Source organism: Puma concolor, chromosome E3 (genome assembly GCF_028749965.1).
Source record: "Puma concolor isolate L17-30 chromosome E3, mPumCon1.1.hap2, whole genome shotgun sequence".
In the NCBI taxonomy this organism is placed as follows: domain Eukaryota; kingdom Metazoa; phylum Chordata; class Mammalia; order Carnivora; family Felidae; genus Puma; species Puma concolor.
In genome coordinates, this window is record NC_141682.1 from 18,608,166 (window position 1) to 18,627,510 (window position 19,345).

At 49.4% G+C, this 19,345-nt stretch overlaps 1 protein-coding gene across 2 annotated transcripts; it reads right to left on the reverse strand.

The window, feature by feature from the left end:
* Window positions 1–528: 528 nt before the first annotated feature.
* On the reverse strand, window positions 529–5,455 carry PRR14 (proline rich 14). Of its 2 annotated transcripts, none has more exons than XM_025920400.2 (12): window positions 5,378–5,455; window positions 4,509–4,580; window positions 4,216–4,384; window positions 3,441–3,562; window positions 3,181–3,370; window positions 2,903–2,946; window positions 2,592–2,701; window positions 1,702–2,290; window positions 1,496–1,565; window positions 1,324–1,415; window positions 992–1,063; window positions 529–901 (listed from the first exon to the last, which is right to left on the reverse strand). In XM_025920400.2, the coding sequence occupies exons 2-12, from the start codon at window positions 4,529–4,531 to the stop codon at window positions 622–624; spliced, it is 1,761 nt and encodes a 586-aa protein (XP_025776185.1). In that variant the 5' UTR covers window positions 4,532–4,580; window positions 5,378–5,455; the 3' UTR covers window positions 529–621. The 2 variants fall into 2 exon arrangements, with proteins under 2 accessions (XP_025776185.1, XP_086548506.1); XM_086692380.1 differs by having other exon boundaries at window positions 529–841; window positions 5,378–5,454.
* Window positions 5,456–19,345: the final 13,890 nt, after the last annotated feature.

Consider the following 19,345-nt stretch of genomic DNA (forward strand, 5'->3'; position numbering starts at 1 on the left):
CTCAAACTCACGACCCCGAGATCGAGTCACGTGCTCTACCAACTGAGCCAGCCAGGTGCCCCAGCTTGCTTGTGTGTAAAATGGGTATAATTCCCTCCCATAGTGCTATCTGCAGGGCAAGTACGTATGACAGGTTGTTGTAGGTGCTCAGTTACAGCTGATTACTCTTATCTCTTGAATCCAGAAGCAAATCCTGGCCTGCACGTTCAGAGGAATTCAGGGCCATATTGATCAAGGCCTTGGTCCACTCTGGGTCCTTCAGTCTCCTCCTTGATGTAAGTGAATTTAGAGAACCCTGCCCAGGGTCCAGAGCCAGTATCTTCTGGAACAGATTCTCAAGTATCCCTCCACACAGGAAAATTCTTAAATCAAGGAAGTATGTCCGATGACCATTCCCCCACTTCCCGTATCAAACCCTCATTGCCTTCCCTGGCACCTCCCCCATTTCCCAGTCTTTGGGAGCCAAAGTAAAAACATCAGCTGGTACTGTCAGTCAATCTCAAACTTAGCCAGAGACATACAAAAGAATCAGAAACATATTGAAAACTTTACTAGAAATATAAAGAAAAAAATATAACTGCCTCAGATGCTTCAGGATGGACGGACAAACAGATGGAGCTCCTAGGTCCGATGGGGATGCTCCCTATCCACTTCCTCCTCCTCCAGGAGCGAGGCATCCAGCTCCTCCAGCCGCTGCTGCAGCAGAGGTCCCACATCTGGGCTGGGGGCCACGTTGGAAGTAAGGGTCCTGCCAGCTGCAGCCCGGACTCCACGAGATGGCCGCCGGGATCGAGGAAGGCTGCTGTCCCGAAATTCTACAGCCCGCCGAAGCTTCTTTGAGCTGGTGAAAATCAGAGTCCCGTTGCGCTCCCGGGGCTCCTCAAAGATGGTTTCAAAGGTCCTGGACCAGGCAGGGAGGGGTGCTGGTTACCAGCATGGCCCCTGGTTCCAGCCTTCCCTCTATTACCCCCAAGCCTTCAGAGTTTCTCACCTCCTGGTTGTAGGTGACTGATAATTCTTGTTGGTATAAATTTCTTCTAAGCTGAACTCCTTCTTGTTCAACCTGGGAGCAAAGAGCAGAGGCCATTGAAAAACCCAGGGCCATTGTGCCCTGAAAAAAGGATAAGCAAGGTGTGGTCTATATTTTAGTTTCTGGGACACACTGAGGCCAGGAGTGCTGCCTGAGACAGACATATAGTTCTAAGTGCAAACCATGTTCAGACCAAATTGACTCCTCCCTGGGAGAAGACAGAGCCCCACTTCAGAGGGTCCAAGCCTACACCTATTTGGCCAAGGCAGCTGCATGTACAATGAGCCACTCACCTGATTGGTCGAGGCAGTCCCATTGGTGTAAGGTTTGGCTGAGGACGGACTGGTGTCCTGCGTATTCTGAATCGAGAAACCTTTCCCATGGTCTGCAAAAACAGGGCAGAGGATAAGGGTGCAGCATGGACTCAGAGTCCCACCTGTCTCCTCCCCCCATCTCTACTCCTACCTTGGTCTCAGGGTCTGAAAGCACCTGGTCCTCTGAGGCCCTTGGCTCCTTCCCCTTGGTTGAGCCCAACCTGCAGATAAGGTCAAGGCTCAGGGACAAAAAATATTCATAGCAATATCCCCATCTCCTGCCCACTGGATAGTAGGGAAGGAGGCTGGGCCCAGACTGTGGCCAGGGCTTTAAGAAGGGTTTATTGAGAGCACTACCTGGGTTCTGCAGGTTCAGAGAAGGAGGAAGTAGATGCGGTGGACGAACAAGATGTGATGAGGGGAGGAGAGCCTCCCGCTCCTCCAAGAGGGAAGACCTCTTTCCGGAGACAGGGCCGAGGGGGTGGTGGGGCTCGGGCCATCTCTCCACCACCCACAGTGTGCCGCCGGAGCCGTGACCGGCTCGGGTGGTGTGGAGCAGGGGGCCAGCTGCAGGTATCTGGGCCAGGGGGCCCCAGATCGGGGCAGGAGTGGCTTCGGCCCAGAGAGGGCTTAGAAAGAGGTGCTGGGGGATTGTGGTCTTGGGCCCGCCACTGGCGGATAGGGGGCCGGGGACTGACAGATGCAGTGTCCTCAGTAGCCCCAGACTGCTCAGCCTCTGAGATGGCAATCTTCAACTCCAACTTCATGGGAGGTGATGGGGGTGGGGGCCGTGGGGCTTTGTTGGGTGTGAGGAAGATGTCAGCAAAGCTCTCCAGCTTGGAGCGGACGGAACGGAAGAGGGGAGCCAAGCCCCAGGGACTGAGGCGGGGGCGTAAAAGGCTGGACGGCGGTGGGATCGATGGGGGCTCCAGTACAGGATCCGGGGCTAAGGAAAGGAGAGGCTCAGATGGGCATTCCTCAACTGCAGGTGTCTAAGCCCTACTTCAGTAGCCTCAGCTCCTCCCCCAAACACTAAACTTTGCCCACAGAAGTCTAAGCCCACCCCTAAAAAGCTAAGTCCTAAATTGAGGAATTGAACCTCGGACCTCTGAAGTCTACACCCCAACTTCACACACTGAGCTCCCTGAGGGGAAGGAGTTAAGCCCCACCCCCACCTTTGCCTCTGATACTTTTAAACTCAGCTAGGATTTTCCAGAGCCCTAAATCTCATCCCTCTGAGTCCTTACCTCCTGGTGGGCTCTCCAGAGGGTCTTCAGGCAAGGCAGATGGCTGGAACGGGGGATCCAGGTCCCTGGACGGAGGCATTGGCTGGTGAACCACGGTCATGGGCTTGGCTCTGGGGTTAAGGGGAAGGTAAAGGCTGAGGGAGCTTCCAGGTCCAGATCCCACCTGAGCCAGCACCTCCCCTGTCCCTTAAGGCTTCTGAAGGTGCTACAAGGAAGGATTGGACAAGTAAATTCTGATGCCCCTAACTCTAGTTGCCTGGGTAACAGGTGTTGCCTGGACATTTCGATAATTCCTTCCCCAGCCCTCTCACCTTCTTGCTGGGATGATGAAGTTGGGAGTCTCATCAGCAAAGCCCTGGGTGTAAACAAAGAATGTTTTGGGGGAGGCAAGGAAGCCCCCTTCAGCCTTCTTAGCTACCCACATTCCGACCCTCTCAAGTCTCCAAAGGCCTGCCGGGGTTCACACCAAAGACTTTTCCATATAGGTCTTTCCTCGATGTCTTCCATCTAAAATAATATTCTCCTTACTCAGAGCAAAAGCTACCCCAGCTGAACGAGTCCTGACATCCTTACCCCAAAATACTCATACCTCAGCTGCGGATCTTGAGCTGGCTATGTCTTCTAGCATCACCACCAGAGTAGGCTGGGGGGCCCAGTCCACCTTTTGTGAAGGGCCTTCCTCTGGGCCAGGGGTTGTTCTTGATCTCCGTCTCAGGGTAGAAGGGGGCCGGTGGGTGCGGCTCAAGGGCTCTCGGCATAAGTGCAGTGGGTCGGGAGGCCTAGAGAGGACACAGGAATATCAGAGGGGTTCAGTTGTGTCCCGTTTACGCTCTATCCTGCCATGCTCACCTGGTCTGCGAGGACCACATAGCCTGTTGGGATGGCGAGGCAGGCGGCTGGTTTCGGACAGAATCTCGGCGGTTGCTGCGGTGTTGTGGGGTGGTGGTCTCTTCTTGGGGCACCAGGGGAACCTAATTGAGGAGAAAGTGTCAAGAGCAAGGTGATGGACTGAGGTCAGACTGGACAGGGCCTCCCTGAACCTAACAGTGCCCTGTGCCATCAAAGTGACAGAGACTGTGGCTAGAATTCACGTAAGAACCCAATGAAGTGAGTTGAACTGAATCAGGGGCCAGATATTACAGTGTCCTGAGCTGCAGTAATCTCACCCTGGCTATTTGGCGAAATGAAAGGGAGAGAGTAACCTTGGGTGAGTCACTGCCCTATTTGGGGCTTCAGTTTTTCTAATATGTGCAATGGAGCCAAAGTCCTCAGCCTGCTTCCCAAGGATAGCCTAAAAGTTTGCCCGGGAAGAAAGCAAGGGTTTCTCATACTTAAGAGTGTAGAGATGTGGTTGCAGCCCAACAGGGTTGATGGTGGGGCAGGCGAGATTCTACCACTGAACCACCAATGCTGGGTTGATAGTGGGGAATGGGCACCAGAGACTCTGCCCAAATCTAGGTTGGATTGAGAGCTAAGCAGAACTCTAGTATTAGTGAGACTACCTGAGCAGGGTGTGAGAATGAGGTATCTGGACCTCAATTATCCTCACTAGTGATCTACTTTCACCTTGGTACTGAAGAGAGGACCTGAGGAAGAAGGGGGCCTTTCAGTTCAGGGGGCTCACCATACGGGCAGCCATAACATCTTCCAGCACTACAGCCAGGACCCGCCGAGAGGCCTTTTCCAAGGGCGAAGGGGCTGCCAGAGACTGCAGCCTCGGCCGTTTGGGGCTCCTGGCTCCCCATAATGCTCGAGCCAGGGGCTGGCGGCACAGACGTGGCCGGCCAGGTGGGCTGGAGGATGAGAGAAGCAGAAGACAGTCGCCTGGGTCTGTCGTTAGCTCTGTGGTTTCCCCGGTACGGTCGCCAGGCTCCCCGTTTCCCGTGCTCAAGACAGGCGGGCGGGGTGCGCTCTCACCTGGAGTCCCCGGGCAAGTCCATGGGGGAAGCGGCGGCTCCGGGGAGTCCCTGGGGGATCCCAGGCTGCAGCCTGGGATGGGGGGGGAGCGGGGGAGCGGGGAGTGAGGGCCAGCCCCTCCCCTGGGGCTCCGCCCTTCATGGTCCGCCCAAGGCTCCCGGTAGCCCACAGGCCGGGGCCCTGGGGCGTAAAAGGGCGCCCCCGGCTGGCCGTCCGGAGCGAGTGTCTTCCCGCTGCCGTCGCCCGAAATCAGTGGATCACCCGCGCCCAGACTGGCACTTGCCGGGAGAACCTGGCTTGTAGCGGCCCCAGTTCTCCCACGGCCCGAGCCTCCTGGTGGGGCCTTTGTCCCTGAAGAATCCACCCTGAGATCCCCCGGGATCAGCTGGGATCCCGGTCCTGGGAGGCTCACTTTCTGCCGGACCCCTCTGCAATCCTCATCCACTGCCAGCGAGTGGCCGAGAACTCCGAAGCAATACTCTCACACACCGACGGCACCCCCCGCCCCACCAGATCCCCTACACTAGATCCCTGTGGAAAGAATCCTACAGCGCGGTTCCTCCAATCAGACGCCGCGAGGATCCTCCTCTCCCTGTAAGTTTGGGCTCCGCAAAGCTCCACTCTGACAGGGGCAGCCCGAGCTTGAGCATCACGAACTCAGTCCGGATCCCCGGGGATCCACTGTCAAACAGATACCCCCTTCACTCCAATCTCGGGAGGTCCCACCCACAGACCCCATCCTCCACCCCTCCCCGGCTCCCCGCCCAGTGCTCTCCCCAGCCCAGGACCAGATGGTTCAAATGTTTCCTTCCCTCCCTCCTCCCGCCCTCTCTCCAGCCGCTCGGTGCCCTCCCCCGCGCGCCGCTCACCGCCGCCTCCCGCGGATCCCGGGTCTTCGACGGCTCCCACCTCCGGCTCCTTTAAAACCAGCCTTACCCAGCACTGTCCAACCGCCAAGGGCCTTCTTCTCGGAGCCTTCGGGCGCCGCCCAATCGCCGGTCCCCGTCTTCCGGGGTGGTGAGAAACTAAGTGAAGCCACCTGGCAGCCATCTTCCCTAGGGGCAAGAAGCCAAATTGGGCAGCGCCGCCATTATAGTTGAGGGCAGGTAGCTCTGTCCTCGAAGAACCGAAGTGGACCGGATGGAGTCGTTTTGTGAAGGCCAGTCAGTGGCCGAAGACTATGCCAAGTTTCTTGAACTACTGAGGCAGCTGTAGTGACTAGAGTGCCGCCACGTTTTTTAAGGGCATCTTCCGGTTTTGTTTTTTTTTTTGTTCTCAGGCCAATAAACGTGAACTGAGTTGCTAGCGACATGTGAAATTCCCAATTTCCTAGAGAGGCCTCATCGAGGGCGGTTCCGGTTACCCTCCGGGATTCCTCAGCCGGGTTCCCACGTCGCTGAGAAGATCGGGAGGGACTAGGGGCCAGAGACTAATGATAATGCCACCTCCAGCTCCTGTGTTTGCGCTATGTCCCGGAGAGACTGCTGGGCTGGGCCAAAATTGGGAGGAGGCTGGGGCGTTGACCTTCCTGGAGGTGTGGGGGTTTCTGCGGCGCACGCCGAGTGTTCAGTATAGGGGCGCCTTTGCAGGGGACCAATAACCCACCTTGGCGTGCTCCGTAGGGTCCGGCAGCTTGCCTCTCTGTTCCGGGCTCCCACTAACCTTCTTTCAAGAGGGGCCTGGAAATAGCCCTTAGTAGTAAGGGATCGAGGGTGCATTCCCACTGCTTGGGAGAGTCTGCATCATGCAACCTTTACCAGGAGTCGGGCTATTAGTGGGGAGGAAGTGGGCAGGTACTAGGTTTTTGAACTGTGAAGGGGCTCTCACCGCCTAACCAGAGCCTGTACCTCCACTAGTTCTCCTTCCCCAGAATTTCCTCGTCCAAACCAGTACCTGATTTTCGTGGTGGAACAAGAGAGCCTGAAGCCTAGAATCCTGGGTCTGAGATGAAGGTGCAGCCCAACCCAGCAGAATTCTGCCTTCTGGGACTTCGTGATAAACGTATTGACATAGTGAGAATGATATGGAAAGAACAGACTCGGCAAGAGCCGGTGTGGAAAGTGAAGACTCGCCCACTCTGTAAGCAAGGGCTCATCCAGATAGCTCTCCCAAGCCTACAGCAATTCTCTTTGTAACACAAGGCCTGCTGGGTCCTCTGGAAATCCACGATGAGGCTTCTGGTGTTGGGGGAGCAGCAGCTTTTCCAGTTGGAAGTGTTCTCTCTTCCCTGGATAGGGGCTGGCTGTCTGGTGATGCTTGCAGCTGTGAGTGCTTGGAGATCCTTCTCAACCTTGTTGAGTTGAGAGGCCCTCTGAGGCTCTCACTTTCTTAAACAGGTGCTTCCCCAGCCCCAAGGCAAGAAAAGCACTCAAGGGTAGAGCATGCCTGATCAGAGTTTTGATTCTCTGGGTCTCCTGAAGAAGTCAGGCAATGGCAAAGGACATAGGCTTAAGGAAAAGGTCTGGGTCTGAGGATTTGGCAGGGACGGCCCAGCCCTAAGACCTAACTTGGGGTGCTGGCGTTTATCAAATTGAAGTTTAATGTAGACTGTGGTGTCTTGGCCTTAAGCTCAGGTCAGCAAGAGCAAACCTGATAGCCTCACCGTGTTACCTCTGCCTTTTTTGTGACTACCATTTCAACAACTCTTACCTCACCCACCACCTGTGTCCACCCTCTAGGGCCTGGTCAATGTGTGCTGATCCACTGGCAAGAGGCCCCACACAACTTCCAGTGGGGCAGGTGATGTGGCTGGAGGTTGGCCCATCAGTGCATCATTGTTCAGAAACTCTAGGGTGCCTGGGTGGCTCAGTTGATTAAGCATCCAACTTCAGCTCAGGTCATGATCTCACAATTCATGAGTTTGAACCCCGCATCAGGCTTTCTGCTGTCAGCACAGAGCCCACTTCGGATCGTCTGTCCCCCTCTCTCTCTGTCCTTCCCCCGCTCGTGTGCACACACCCATTCTCTGTCTCTCAAAAATAAATAAACATTAAAAAGAAACAAACAAACAAACTCTGGGTCCCTTTGACTCTGGGTCTCCCATCTGCTTAACTATTCTTGACCTCAGTGGTCTCACTTGTGAAATGGGAGCAATGAACTCTATCATGCCTATCTCAAAATCGACTTGAAAGATAAAGATCAAATAAGACACACCTGAATGTGCCTGATAAATGAAGTCTCCTGTAAACTGAGGAAGATGGGGGTGCCTGGATGGCTCAGTCAGTTGAGCTCTTGATTTCAGCTCAGGTCATGATCTAATAGTGGATCCTGCATGGAGCCTGCTTAAGATTCTCTCTCTCCCTCTTCAGCTGCCCCTCCCTAGCTCATGCTCTCTCTTTCTCTTTCTCTCCCTCTCTCTGTCAAAAAAGAAAAAAAGATAAAAACCACCTCTTCTTTCTCTCAGAGTACCCTATCCCTTCTGGCCCTCAAGCCAGCTCTGCTCAATACCTTTGTCTGCAGAAGCCTCTAGCCCGAGCTCCAGATCAGCTGGGGTGGGATGAGTTGGGTCGTGGCTGCAGGGGATTGGGAAGGGTGGGATGGTCAGTGACAGAGCTTTCCTAAGAACCACCCCCAAAAAATGACAGGAAGCTTCAGGTTTGGGTTGCTGTTGTGGTTCCCATCAACCATTTAACAAGAGTTCAACTCCTCCTACATGCTCTGCCCTGGGGATAAACGGGTGCTTATTTCCAGGAGGTTGGAGTTTAAGTCCCTGTACACAAAATTGCCATTGGCTCTACTACTTCCTGCAGCTTCTGTCCTCTCCACCTTAAAGGACTTATTCCAGCCAGGTGGCAGCACATGCCTGACCAACTTAGTTCCCCAGCTGAGGAGCTTTCAAGATCCACCTCTGAGGGCTTTTCCTCTCTGGTCAGCTATTGCTAGAATTTGTAAGCAAATCCTGAGAAAAGCTGGTCCTACCTATGGTCTAACTCCTCTTCCCCAGTTAGAGAGCCACCTGCCATCAGTTCTATACTTGTCTCGTTGTTGTTGTTGTTGTTGTTGTTGTTGTTGTTGTTGTTGTTGTTGAGGGAGAGATCATAGGGAGGTGTCAAGGTCAGAAGAACTGATGGTGAAGTGATAGGGCTTATGGTGAGGGTTTCAGAGGAAGGGAGAAGGTTGGGGGAAGTAGAGAATCAAGAAGGTGAAGGGAGGGGTGCCTAGGTGGCTCAGTTGGCTAAGTGGCTAAGTATCTGACTCTTGATTTTGGCTCAGGTCATGATCTTGCAGTTCCTGAGTTTCAGCCCCGCATCAGGCTCCACACGGACAGTGCAGAGTCTGCTTGGGATTCTCCCCTCTCTTTCTCTCTCTCTCTCAAAATAAATAAATACACCTAAAAAGAAAAAAGAAGGTTGGGGCGCCTGGGTGGCTCAGTTGGTTAAGCATCGGACTTCAGCTTAGGTCGTGATCTCATGGTTTGTGGGTTCAAGCCCCACGCTGGGCTCTGTGCTGACAGTTCAGAGCCTGGAGCCAGCTTTGGATTCTGTCTCCCTCTCTCTCTGCTCTTACCCCACTCGAGCTGTCTCTCTCTCTCTCTCAAAAATAAATAAACATTAAAAATAAAAAAGAAGGTGAAGGGAAGTGTCCACTAATATCTGAAACAATGACGTGTCACTGTTATCAGTTACCAATTTATTACTTAGCTCCAAATTCACTCTTTTTGCCTCCTCTGTGAAAAGGGATCTGGGCCCTTTAAATATATTTTCTTTGCCAGCTGGCATCGTACTAAATTGTCAGTAGACAGCTGGGGAGGCATTGCAGGAAGAAAGGATTTTCTTCCTGGTTCCAATGAGCCCTATGGTCAAGCTCCTGCCGTGTAAGTGGGTTCCCCAGCCCCCAGCTTCTGCAGTCCCTGAAGCTTCTCCAGCACCAGCGCGCAGTGGCCAGAAGCTCTCCCTGATGTGCCTCTTGCAGTTTCCTAGTGGAGTGCCTCTGCTGAGATGCCTTCCTGTGACTAGTTTCCCCTGACATCCCAGAGGGAAGATATCCAGGATGTTCCACCAGAGGTGACACCCCAGCCACTTCTGTGCTCTCTCTAAAAAGTTCTGGATCTCAGCCCCAGGGAGGCCCAGATAGAGGCTCTTCCTTGGGTGTTATATCCCCAGCGAAGGGTTAGCGTCTTCTTATATCTCCTATTCCTGCCTTCTTTAGAATTCTCTTTACTTCCTGCTATCTGTAGTGGGCAGAACTGTGTCTCCCCCTCCCAAATATATGTTCAAATCCTAACCCCCAATTCCTTTAATTGTGACCTTATTTGGAAATAGAATCTTTGCAGGTATAATCAATGAGGTCGTACTGGATTAGGGTGGGTCCTAAGCCAGCGTCGGGTGTCCTTGTATGAAGAAGGGAATTTGGACACAAATAGAAAGGAGAATGCCATGTGAAGACACGCACAGAGACACAGGAAGAATGCCATGTACAACAGAGGCAGAGACTGGAGTGATGTATCCAGAAACCAAGGAATACCGGAGATTGCTAACAGCTGCCAGGAGCTAGGAAGAAGCAAGGAAGGATACTCCCCAGGGTCTCAGAGGGCGTATGACCCTGTTGATGCCTTGATTTCAGATTTCCAGTCTCCAGAACTATGAGAGCACGGATTTGTGTTGTCTTAAGCCACCTAGTTTGTGGTAACTTGTTAGGACAGCCCTGGGAAACGAATACACATTCCAAACCCTCATTTCTCTATTTCCCTGTTATAGATGATAATTTTTTTTAAAGATTCTATTCTATTCTTTCTTTCTTTCTTTTTTTTTTTTTTAAATCAGGCTTTACACCCAATGTGGAGCCCAACACGGAGCTTGAACTCATGACCCTGAGATCAAGACCTGACCATGCTTACCTGACTGAGCCACCAGGCACCCCCTTTAAGATTTTATTTTTTAAATTTTTTTTCAACGTTTTTTTTTTTTTCAACGTTTATTTATTTTTGGGACAGAGAGAGACAGAGCATGAACGGGCGAGGGGCAGAGAGAGAGGGAGACACAGAATCGGAAACAGGCTCCAGGCTCCGAGCCATCAGCCCAGAGCCCGACTCGGGGCTCGAACTCACGGACCGCGAGATCGTGACCTGGCTGAAGTCGGACGCTTAACCGACTGCGCCACCCAGGCGCCCCAAGATTTTATTTTTAAGCAATCTCCACACCCAACACGGGGCTCAAACCCACGACCCCAAGATCAAGAGCCGCACCCTCCACCAACTGAGCCAGCTAGCTGCCCCTATAATTCTTTATAACAAACTTGTCCTTGTTCAAATTACTGTGTGGTTTCTCTCTCCTGATTGGTCGCAGACTTATTCTATGATTTAGAATACAAAAATACTAGTGTTTTAGCAGTAAATAAAACAGAATATCTGAAAGTGCCTACTGCGGTAACTAAGGAGATATTTCAGACAGTCGGTCATTTCCAAGACAGGCTTAAAGTCTGCGTTGTAGACATAATCCTTAAAGGCATTTGAATGCTCCCATCACACTTGAGGAGGGGGCAGGGAGGAGAAAATGCACGCAGATGGTGCCTGTGAGGACAGCTGGCTCAACTGGGATGGAAGAAGTTGAACTGCAGAGCTCCCATGTTGTCTAAAGGCACTTCCTGGCATCCTGTGTTTCAGATAGGGGGATAGTGCTCTAGGGAGCACTCAGAAAACAAGTCGAGGTAGAGGCTCGTGGAAATGACCGTGGTTGATGTCACAGGCTGAGGGGGCAGAGAGACAGTGGTATTCAGGGCTAGAATGGCAATTGGGGGGCAGGGAGAACCATGACCCACACACCTGACAGATTCACACAGCCATGATCTTTCCTTCAGAGAAAGAGGCCTAAATGGAGGACAGTAATGTCCTTGGCTGGTCAAGAAGGCTAAGGTGTCCATTTATTTGCTCAATACATTTGTTGAATTCCAACCACATACCAGACACAAAAGCTACCACGGTGAATGAGACAGTGAGAGTCCTTTTCCTCAGACAGACAAATAAATGGGCACAGGGCATAGGGAGATAAACACTAAAATCCACTTGTACACAGCTTCCCAAAAGAGCACAGAAACAGAGCCAGAGAAGACTTCTCTGAGAATGTGATGAATCATCTGAGATTTAAAGGAAAGGGGGTCAGGAAGAGAGACTGTGCATGGGTCACCCCAGTCGTGCGAAGGGCCAGAGGGCAAGACTCAGGAGGCTGCAATTCGGTCGTCAGCCTGTTGGAAATAATCCATGCCTTTTATTTATTTAAAAAAATTTTTTAACATTTTATTTTATATTTGAGAGGGAGAGACAGCATGAGCAGGGGAAGGGCAGAGAGACTGAGACAGAATCCGAAGCAGGCTCCAAGCTCTGAGCTGTCAGCACAGAGCCCGACCCCGAGCTCGAACCCACGAGCCGTGAGTTAATGACCTGAGCCAAAGTTGGACTGAACCACCCAGGCGCCCCTGCACGCCTTTTAGAATAAATATTTTGAATGCTCCTTTAATGATGATGAAATAAATGAATAGAGAAGTAACTCATTTACAGTCCGACTTTTAAAAACTCAATATAACCCTCAATATAAAAGACAGGCCATTGATATTAAAATGTGTATCCAGTAGTATAAGAGTATACTATACATGATTTAGAATACAAATTACAGACAGCAATATGAACTTTAGAAGGAAAAGAATCCAGACACGAAAGAGTATGTATGTATGTATATACTATATACTGTATATGTATGTACATATTATATATATAGTATGATTCCATTTGTATTACATAAAAAGAGGCAAAACCAGGGGTGCTTGGCTGGCTCAGTCAGAAGAGTATGCAACTTTTTTTTTTTTTTCAACGTTTATTTATTTTTGGGACAGAGAGAGACAGAGCATGAACGGGCGAGGGGCAGAGAGAGAGGGAGACACAGAATCGGAAACAGGCTCCAGGCTCCGAGCCATCAGCCCAGAGCCCGACGCGGGGCTCGAACTCACGGACCACGAGATCGTGACCTGGCTGAAGTCGGACGCTTAACCGACTGCGCCACCCAGGCGCCCCAAGTATGCAAGTTTTGACCTTGGGGTGGTAAGCTGGAGCCCCGCATTGGGTATACAGATGAATAAAAAATAATAATATAAAAGAGGCAAAATTAATCTATAATGTTAGAGATTGGACTAGCCAATACCCTTGGGAAAGACAGTGATTGGAGAGTGCATGGGAGGGTCTAAGGTGCTAGAAATGTTTTGGTTTCTTGATCTGGGTACTGGTTATATCCACCAGTTCACCAGTTATATTCTGGTTATGTTCACCAGAAAATTCATTGAGCTTACACTTAAGAATTGTGCACTTTTCTGTATACTATTCTTTAAAAACTTAAGTAATGTGTATCTCAATGTGTGAATGCTTGGGTAGGGCTTTGCCAAAAGATTTAGTGAAGTGATCATAATGAAGTCATCACATGCTTGCATCTACATATAGGATTTTCGTGAATTCTGCAGCTACAAGCTCAGACTGTCACAGATGGGTTGCATTGGTGACTCAAATTCAAATTGGCCATCTGTGCCACGATTTTCCAAAATGCCAACAATTCTTGGTGAAATTCCAAAAAAACAAAATACAATTTTCCCTTGATATATATGGCTGTCTGCCTCTCTGAAAAAGTCAGGATTAAAACTATTCTTAAAATTTTTAAATATACATATATTTAATGTTTTATTATTTCTGGGAGAGAGAGAGAGAGAGGGAGAGGGAGAGAGGGAGAGTGCACGTGGGGGAGGGGCAGAGAGAGGGACACAGAATCCGAAGCAGGCTCCAGGTTCTGAGCTGTCAGCACAGAGACCGATGCAGGGCTTGAACTCACAAGCCTTGAACTCACAAGCTGCAAGATCATGACCCGAGCTGAAGTCGGACGCTTAACTGACTGAACCACCCAGGCACCCCTAAATATATTTTTAAGTTTTACTTATTTAAGTAATCTCTACACCCTTCGTGGAGCTTGAACTCATGACCCCGAAATCAAGAGTCGTACGCTCTTCTGACTGAGCAAGACAGGCCCCTGAGATTAGAACCATTTATAACTTTATGTTTATATATATAAAATGAATGTTGGTTCTGTACTTGGATAATTATAAATGTGTTCTTACTTACATGAATGTCCACGGAGCCTTCTGAAAATGGTGGAGGACAAGGGACTTTTTTTTTTTTTTTTTTTCATTGAATAAGGCTGTCTGGTACTATGCAAGACAACTGATATCCCTGGGTCCACCCATTACATGCCAATAGGTCCTCCACCACTGTGATAAAGAAAAAAAAATGCCCCCACAAATTCACAGAACAGTCCCTATGGGTAGCACTGCCCCCTGTTGAGGACCACTGGTTTAGGGCCACAGATTTAAGGCATAAAGGTCAGCAACGGGGGGACGAATACCCAAAGAAATGGGAGGTGAAAAGATTAGTTAGAGCTCAGCGAAGGTCAGCTTAGTTGGAGGGGAAATGTAGTGGGGGAAAAAGACGGTGAGTGGCACTGGTATGCTCGAATCCATAAAGATTTGTTAGGTGAGTCAGGGAACAAATGAATGAGTGGATGTTTGCAGGTAATAAGAAACTATTGACTTTTGATTATCCTGTTTTTATTTTTATTTTTAATTCATTTTTAATGTTTTATTTATTTTTGAGACAGATGGAGACAGAGCATGAGCAGGGGAGGGGCGGAGAGAGATGGAGACACAGAATCCGAAGCAGGCTCCAGGCTCCGAGTGTCAGCACAGAGCTGACACGGGGCTCGAACTCACAAACCGTGAGATCATGACCTGAGCCGAAGTCGGACGCTTAACCAACTGAGCCACCCAGGCGCCCCAATTCTGTTTCTATTTTATTAAAAAATTTTTTAATGTTTATTTATTTTTGAGAGAAAGAGAGAGAGTGTGAGCAGGGGAGGGGCAGAGAGAGATGGAGTCAGCACAGAGCCCAACTCGGGGCTCAAACTTGCGAGCTGTGAGATCATGACCTGACCCAAAGTCAGACGCTTAACCGATTGAGCCACCCAGGCACCCCAAGTGTCTGACTCTTGATTTCCGCTCGCGTCATGATTTCACTGTTCCTGAGTTCAAGCCCTGCTCCTGGCTCTGCACGGATGGTGCAGAGCCTGCTTGGGATTCTCTCTCTCCCTCTCTCTCTACCCTTTCCCCACTCATGAGCACACTCTTGCACTCTTTTGCTCTCTCAAAATAAATAAATAAACTTGAAAAAATAATTTTCTAGTCAGTCCTGGCACCCTATAGAAAATCATTCTTATTGGATTCTTATCTATCCTGCAGAGTTTCTTTGTGCATACAAAAGCAAATTTCCATATCTACTATTTTCCCCTTGGCTTTGTTTATACTTAAGAGGTACCATACTACATATACTGTTCTGCTCTTTGCTCGATGAGTCTGGAAGCTTTTTCCTTAGCGGTGCCTAGAGCACTTCTGTGTTATTTTCAACAGCTGCCTAGTTGGCCATTGTGTGATTCCACCATACTCTCTTCAATCACTCTCTTATTGATGGGATTTGAGTTGTTTTCTATCAGTATTAGAAACAACGCTTCAATGATAACCTTTACAATGTGTCATGTGTTTTATGGTGGAGATTTTTGAGGAAGGACAAAACAACATTAAGATGATGTTTTAGGAAGATTTAGCAACTCCTGGACAAGATGGGTTTGGGAGTATGGGCGAGTTACTCTATCATATGGGAGGGCAAGTTATTAAAATAGACTAGATATAACAGGGTGGGAGGTGTGGTGGTTTTACAAATATATCCATAGAGGGGCGCCTGGGTGGCTCAGTCGGTTAAACATTTGACTCGAGGTCAGCTCAGGTCATGATCTCACAATAGGGAGTTCAAGCCCCACTTTGAGCTCCACACTGAGCATGGAGCCTACTTGGGATTCTCTCTCTCCCTCTCTCTCTGCTCCTCCTGCCCCCTCCTCTCAAAATTAATAAATAAACATTTAAAAAACCAAATATATCCATAGATTCTTAGAATCTTCTCCCCTCAGATTTGGAGGCTAACTCCCCCCCCCCCCCCCCGTCTTGAGTAGGAGCTGACCTAGTGCCTTGAATCTAATAAATGGAAGAAAGCAGAACCAATGGTATGAGACTTTGGGCACCAGGTCATAAAAAGGCATTCTCTTCTGGGGCGCCTGGGTGGCTCCGTCAGTTAAGTGTTCAACTCTTGATTTTGGCTCAGGTCAAGATCTCATGGCTCCTGAGATCAAGCCCCGAGTCAGGCTCCTCGCTGACGGTTCGGAGCCTGCTTGGGAATCTCTCTCTCCCTCTCTCTGGCCCTCCCCTGCTCTCTCTCTCTCTCTCAAAATAAATAAACAAAACTTAAAGAAAAGACACTTTATTTTGCTCTTTCTCTCTATCTTGGATCACTTGCTCTGGAGGAAGCCAGCTGACGTGTTGTAAGTAGCTCTATGGAACCCTATAGAGAGACCCACATGGGAGAAACTGAGGCCTCCTGCCAACAGCCATGTGAGTGAACTTGGAAGCAAATCCTTCAGGCCCTGTCAAACCTTCAAATGACTGCAGCCCTGGTCAATACCTTGCCTGCATCCTCATGAGAAACCCCGAGCTACAGCCATCCAGCTAAGCCTCTCCTAAATTCCTGCTTCACAGAAACTGAGATGATAGATGTTTGTTGTTTAAGCTACTAAATTTTGAGGCAATGTATTACAAACAGGTGGAATTTTGGGCATGAGAAAGAGAGGGAGGGTAAAGGAGGCATCTGGAAATATCTTCCACCTCTGTTTATTAGAAATTGTCCATACTCTCCCCTTGCAGTGTAAGCTCCTTGAGGAGAGGATCTTTGCCTGGTTTTTTTTCACTGACTTATCCTTAGCTTCTAATATATAACAGACTCTCAGGATTGCTAGGGAAAACCTTGAAAAAGGGGTCAGATAAAGGAACAGTAGGTCTGATATGTCAGTAACAGGAGTGAAGTGTAGTTGAATAGTCAATTAAAATACCCCCCAAAATAACAAGCAGCCAGCTAGATGTGTAGGCCTGGAGGAGGATTTCTCAACCTCAGCACTATTAATAGTTTGGACCAGATTATTCTTTGTTGTGAAGAGCTGTCCTGGGCATAGAAGAGGTTTAGTAGAAATATCCCTAATCTCTACCCACTAGATGTCAGTAGCGCACACACATCGCGTCCCTGTCCTCTGTCACCACCCTCCTCCCAACCAAAAAGTCTTTGCCAAATGTTCCTGGGAAGGAGGATCACTCCCCAGTTGGGGATCACTGACCTAGAGGATATAATGACAATTGAAACCAAGGGAAAGGGGTTGGATGCCTGATCCTTGGGGAAATGCACTTTAAAAAGGAGGGCCAGGGACGCTTGGGTAGCCACCCAAGGTCTCACTGTCAAAGGTCTCACTCTCGATGAGTGAGATGGAGCCCCACGTCTGGCTCAGCACTGGGTGTGAAGCCTGCTTAAGATTCTCTCTCTCCCTCTGCCCTTCTCCTGGGCACATGAGGTACATGCGCTCTCTCTCTCTCTCTCTCCCCCCCCCCAAAAAATGAGGGCTGTAGGGGCATCCGGCTGGCTCAGTAGGAAGAGCATGTGACTCTTGGCCTCAGGCTCATGAGTTCGAGCCCTATGTTGGGTGCAGAGATTATTTAAATAAATAAATAAATAAGCTCAAAAAAAAAAATCAAATAAATAAATAAGAAGGCTGTAACAGAAGACAGAAAAGCCGAAAAGCAAAACCAACAGAACAAAAAGGGATTCAGAAGTCAATGAAAAACAAACAGCAGAGTGTTTTAGTGAAGAGGTTGGCAGGATTTGGGAGAGGATTGCTTTAATAGAATAGTGTGACAAAACCCTGGTTGCGGTGTGTTTGCGTGTGCTTGTGCACACCTATGTGTCCTCTCAGGTGAGAGAGGCGAGGAAAAAGTAGAGGCAGTCTGGTAGCTGGTAATAAGAAAGCAATCAACCGAATGCGAATATGGAATATCACGGTGGGTGGAAAGCAGAGAGAAAGGATCAAAGGAGAGGGCGAGGCTGTAGGGGAAATGTGAAAAGAGAAAGCAATGGTGTATTCCACCACATCCTTCATCTCTGGAGAGTCATGGAAAGGACGGAGAGTATCAATCTTTACCCTTCCCTAGAAGGAAGGAAGAAGGGAGCAGAGAGCTTTAACAAATTAGGTTGGAGAAAACCGTGAAATGGGATCTGCAATGGACCGTTAACTCCCTCAGACTAATTTCAAGAGGTAGGCTTCCTGGGTTGGAAGCCGTAAGAATTTTCTCTGAATAAAACAGTATGAAGCCATGCCATTCCTTTAGAACACAGTAGACCGGGGCGCCTGGGTGGCGCAGTCGGTTAAGCGTCCGACTTCAGCCAGGTCACGATCTCGCGGTCCGTGAGTTCGAGCCCCGCGTCGGGCTCTGGGCTGATGGCTCAGAGCCTGGAGCCTGCTTCCGATTCTGGGTCTCCCTCTCTCTCTGCCCCTCCCCCGTTCATGCTCTGTCTCTCTCTGTCCCAAAAATAAATAAATAAAAAAAATAATTAAAAAAAAGAACACAGTAGACCACCAAAGGTTCTGGAAAGGACCCTCCTGTGCATTTCTACCACTCTTCCATGAATTAAGACCCCTGTTTACTCTGATGTGGATGAACTAAGGCTCTTCTCACCTCCAGGTTCTCCTCTTCCAAATCTTCACATCATATAACCCCCTTGCTTAAGAATATTTACTACCTCCCTGCCACCTACAGTGTAAGGACCAAAATTCTTGTTTAATTTTCAGGGAAGGGGAGGAAACTATCACTCATCAGTGCCTAGCATATGCTAAGTGTATTCGTTTCCTAGGGCCGCTGTAATAAAGTACCACAAACTCGGTGGCTTTGAACAACAGAAATTTATTCTCTCACAGTTTTGGAAGCTAGAAGTCCAAAACCGAGGTGTCAGCATGGCCATGTTCCCTCTGGGACCCTGAGCAGAATGCTTCTTTGCTTCTTCCTGGCTTCTGGTGGTGGCCACCAGTCAGTCCTTGGCATTCCTTGGCCCACAGCTGCATCGTTCTAATCTCTGTGCTGCCATCACATGGGTTCTCCTTGAGTCTGTCTTTGTATGTGTTTTCCCTTCTTATGAAGACATCACTCACTGGGGCACTTGGCTGGCTCAGTTGGTAGAGCATGCCTCTCTTGATCTTGGGGTTGAGTTCAAGCCCCAAGTTAGGCATAAAGCTTACTTAAAAACAAATAAATACGAACACCAGTTCTATTAGATCAGGGCCCACTCTAATTGGGTGTGATCTCATCTTAACTGGACTACATTTACAAAGACCCTATTTCCAAATAAGGTCACATTTCTGAGCTGCTGGCAATTAGGACTTGAACATGACTTGAACAGGGACATTTGCAAAAACTCTCCCTCAGATACTCTACACTAGAGCCAAAGGGATCTAATCATTGCTAGGCTATATAGCCTATGCTTTCCCACCTTGTGCCAGGCCATTGTTAGGTTTCCATTTACCCATTCTTGAAGGCCCAGACGAAATGGCACCTCCTCCCTAAAGACTTCTTCAGTGTCTCCTTCTCCTGATCTTTCAGGGCATTTCTCATTGTCCCTTCTGCCCTGCAATTATTTGTGTTCCCTTCTTAAATGCTGCTCACCTCCAAGAATTGGATGGAGGACAAATTGGATAATACATGGGGAAACTGTTGTTGTTGTTTAATTTTTTTCTTTATTTTAGAGAGAGTGTGAACGGGGGAGGGGGCAGATGGAGAAAGAGAATTTCAAGCAGGCTCCACACTCAGCAGGCATGACCTGAGCTGAAATCAAGCATCTGACGCTGAACCTGAACCGACTGAGCCACCCAGCACCCCTGCGTGAGGAAGTTTTGCAA

Coding starts and splice junctions, on each gene's coding strand:
- PRR14 (XM_025920400.2), bottom strand. CDS start 4,531: ATGGACTTGCCCGGGGACTCCAG. Junction 3,563..4,215: donor ATGTTATGGCTGCCCGTATG/GTGAGCCCCCTG, acceptor CTCCTCAATTAG/GTTCCCCTGGTGCCCCAAGA. Junction 902..991: donor CAGTCACCTACAACCAGGAG/GTGAGAAACTCT, acceptor TGCCTGGTCCAG/GACCTTTGAAACCATCTTTG.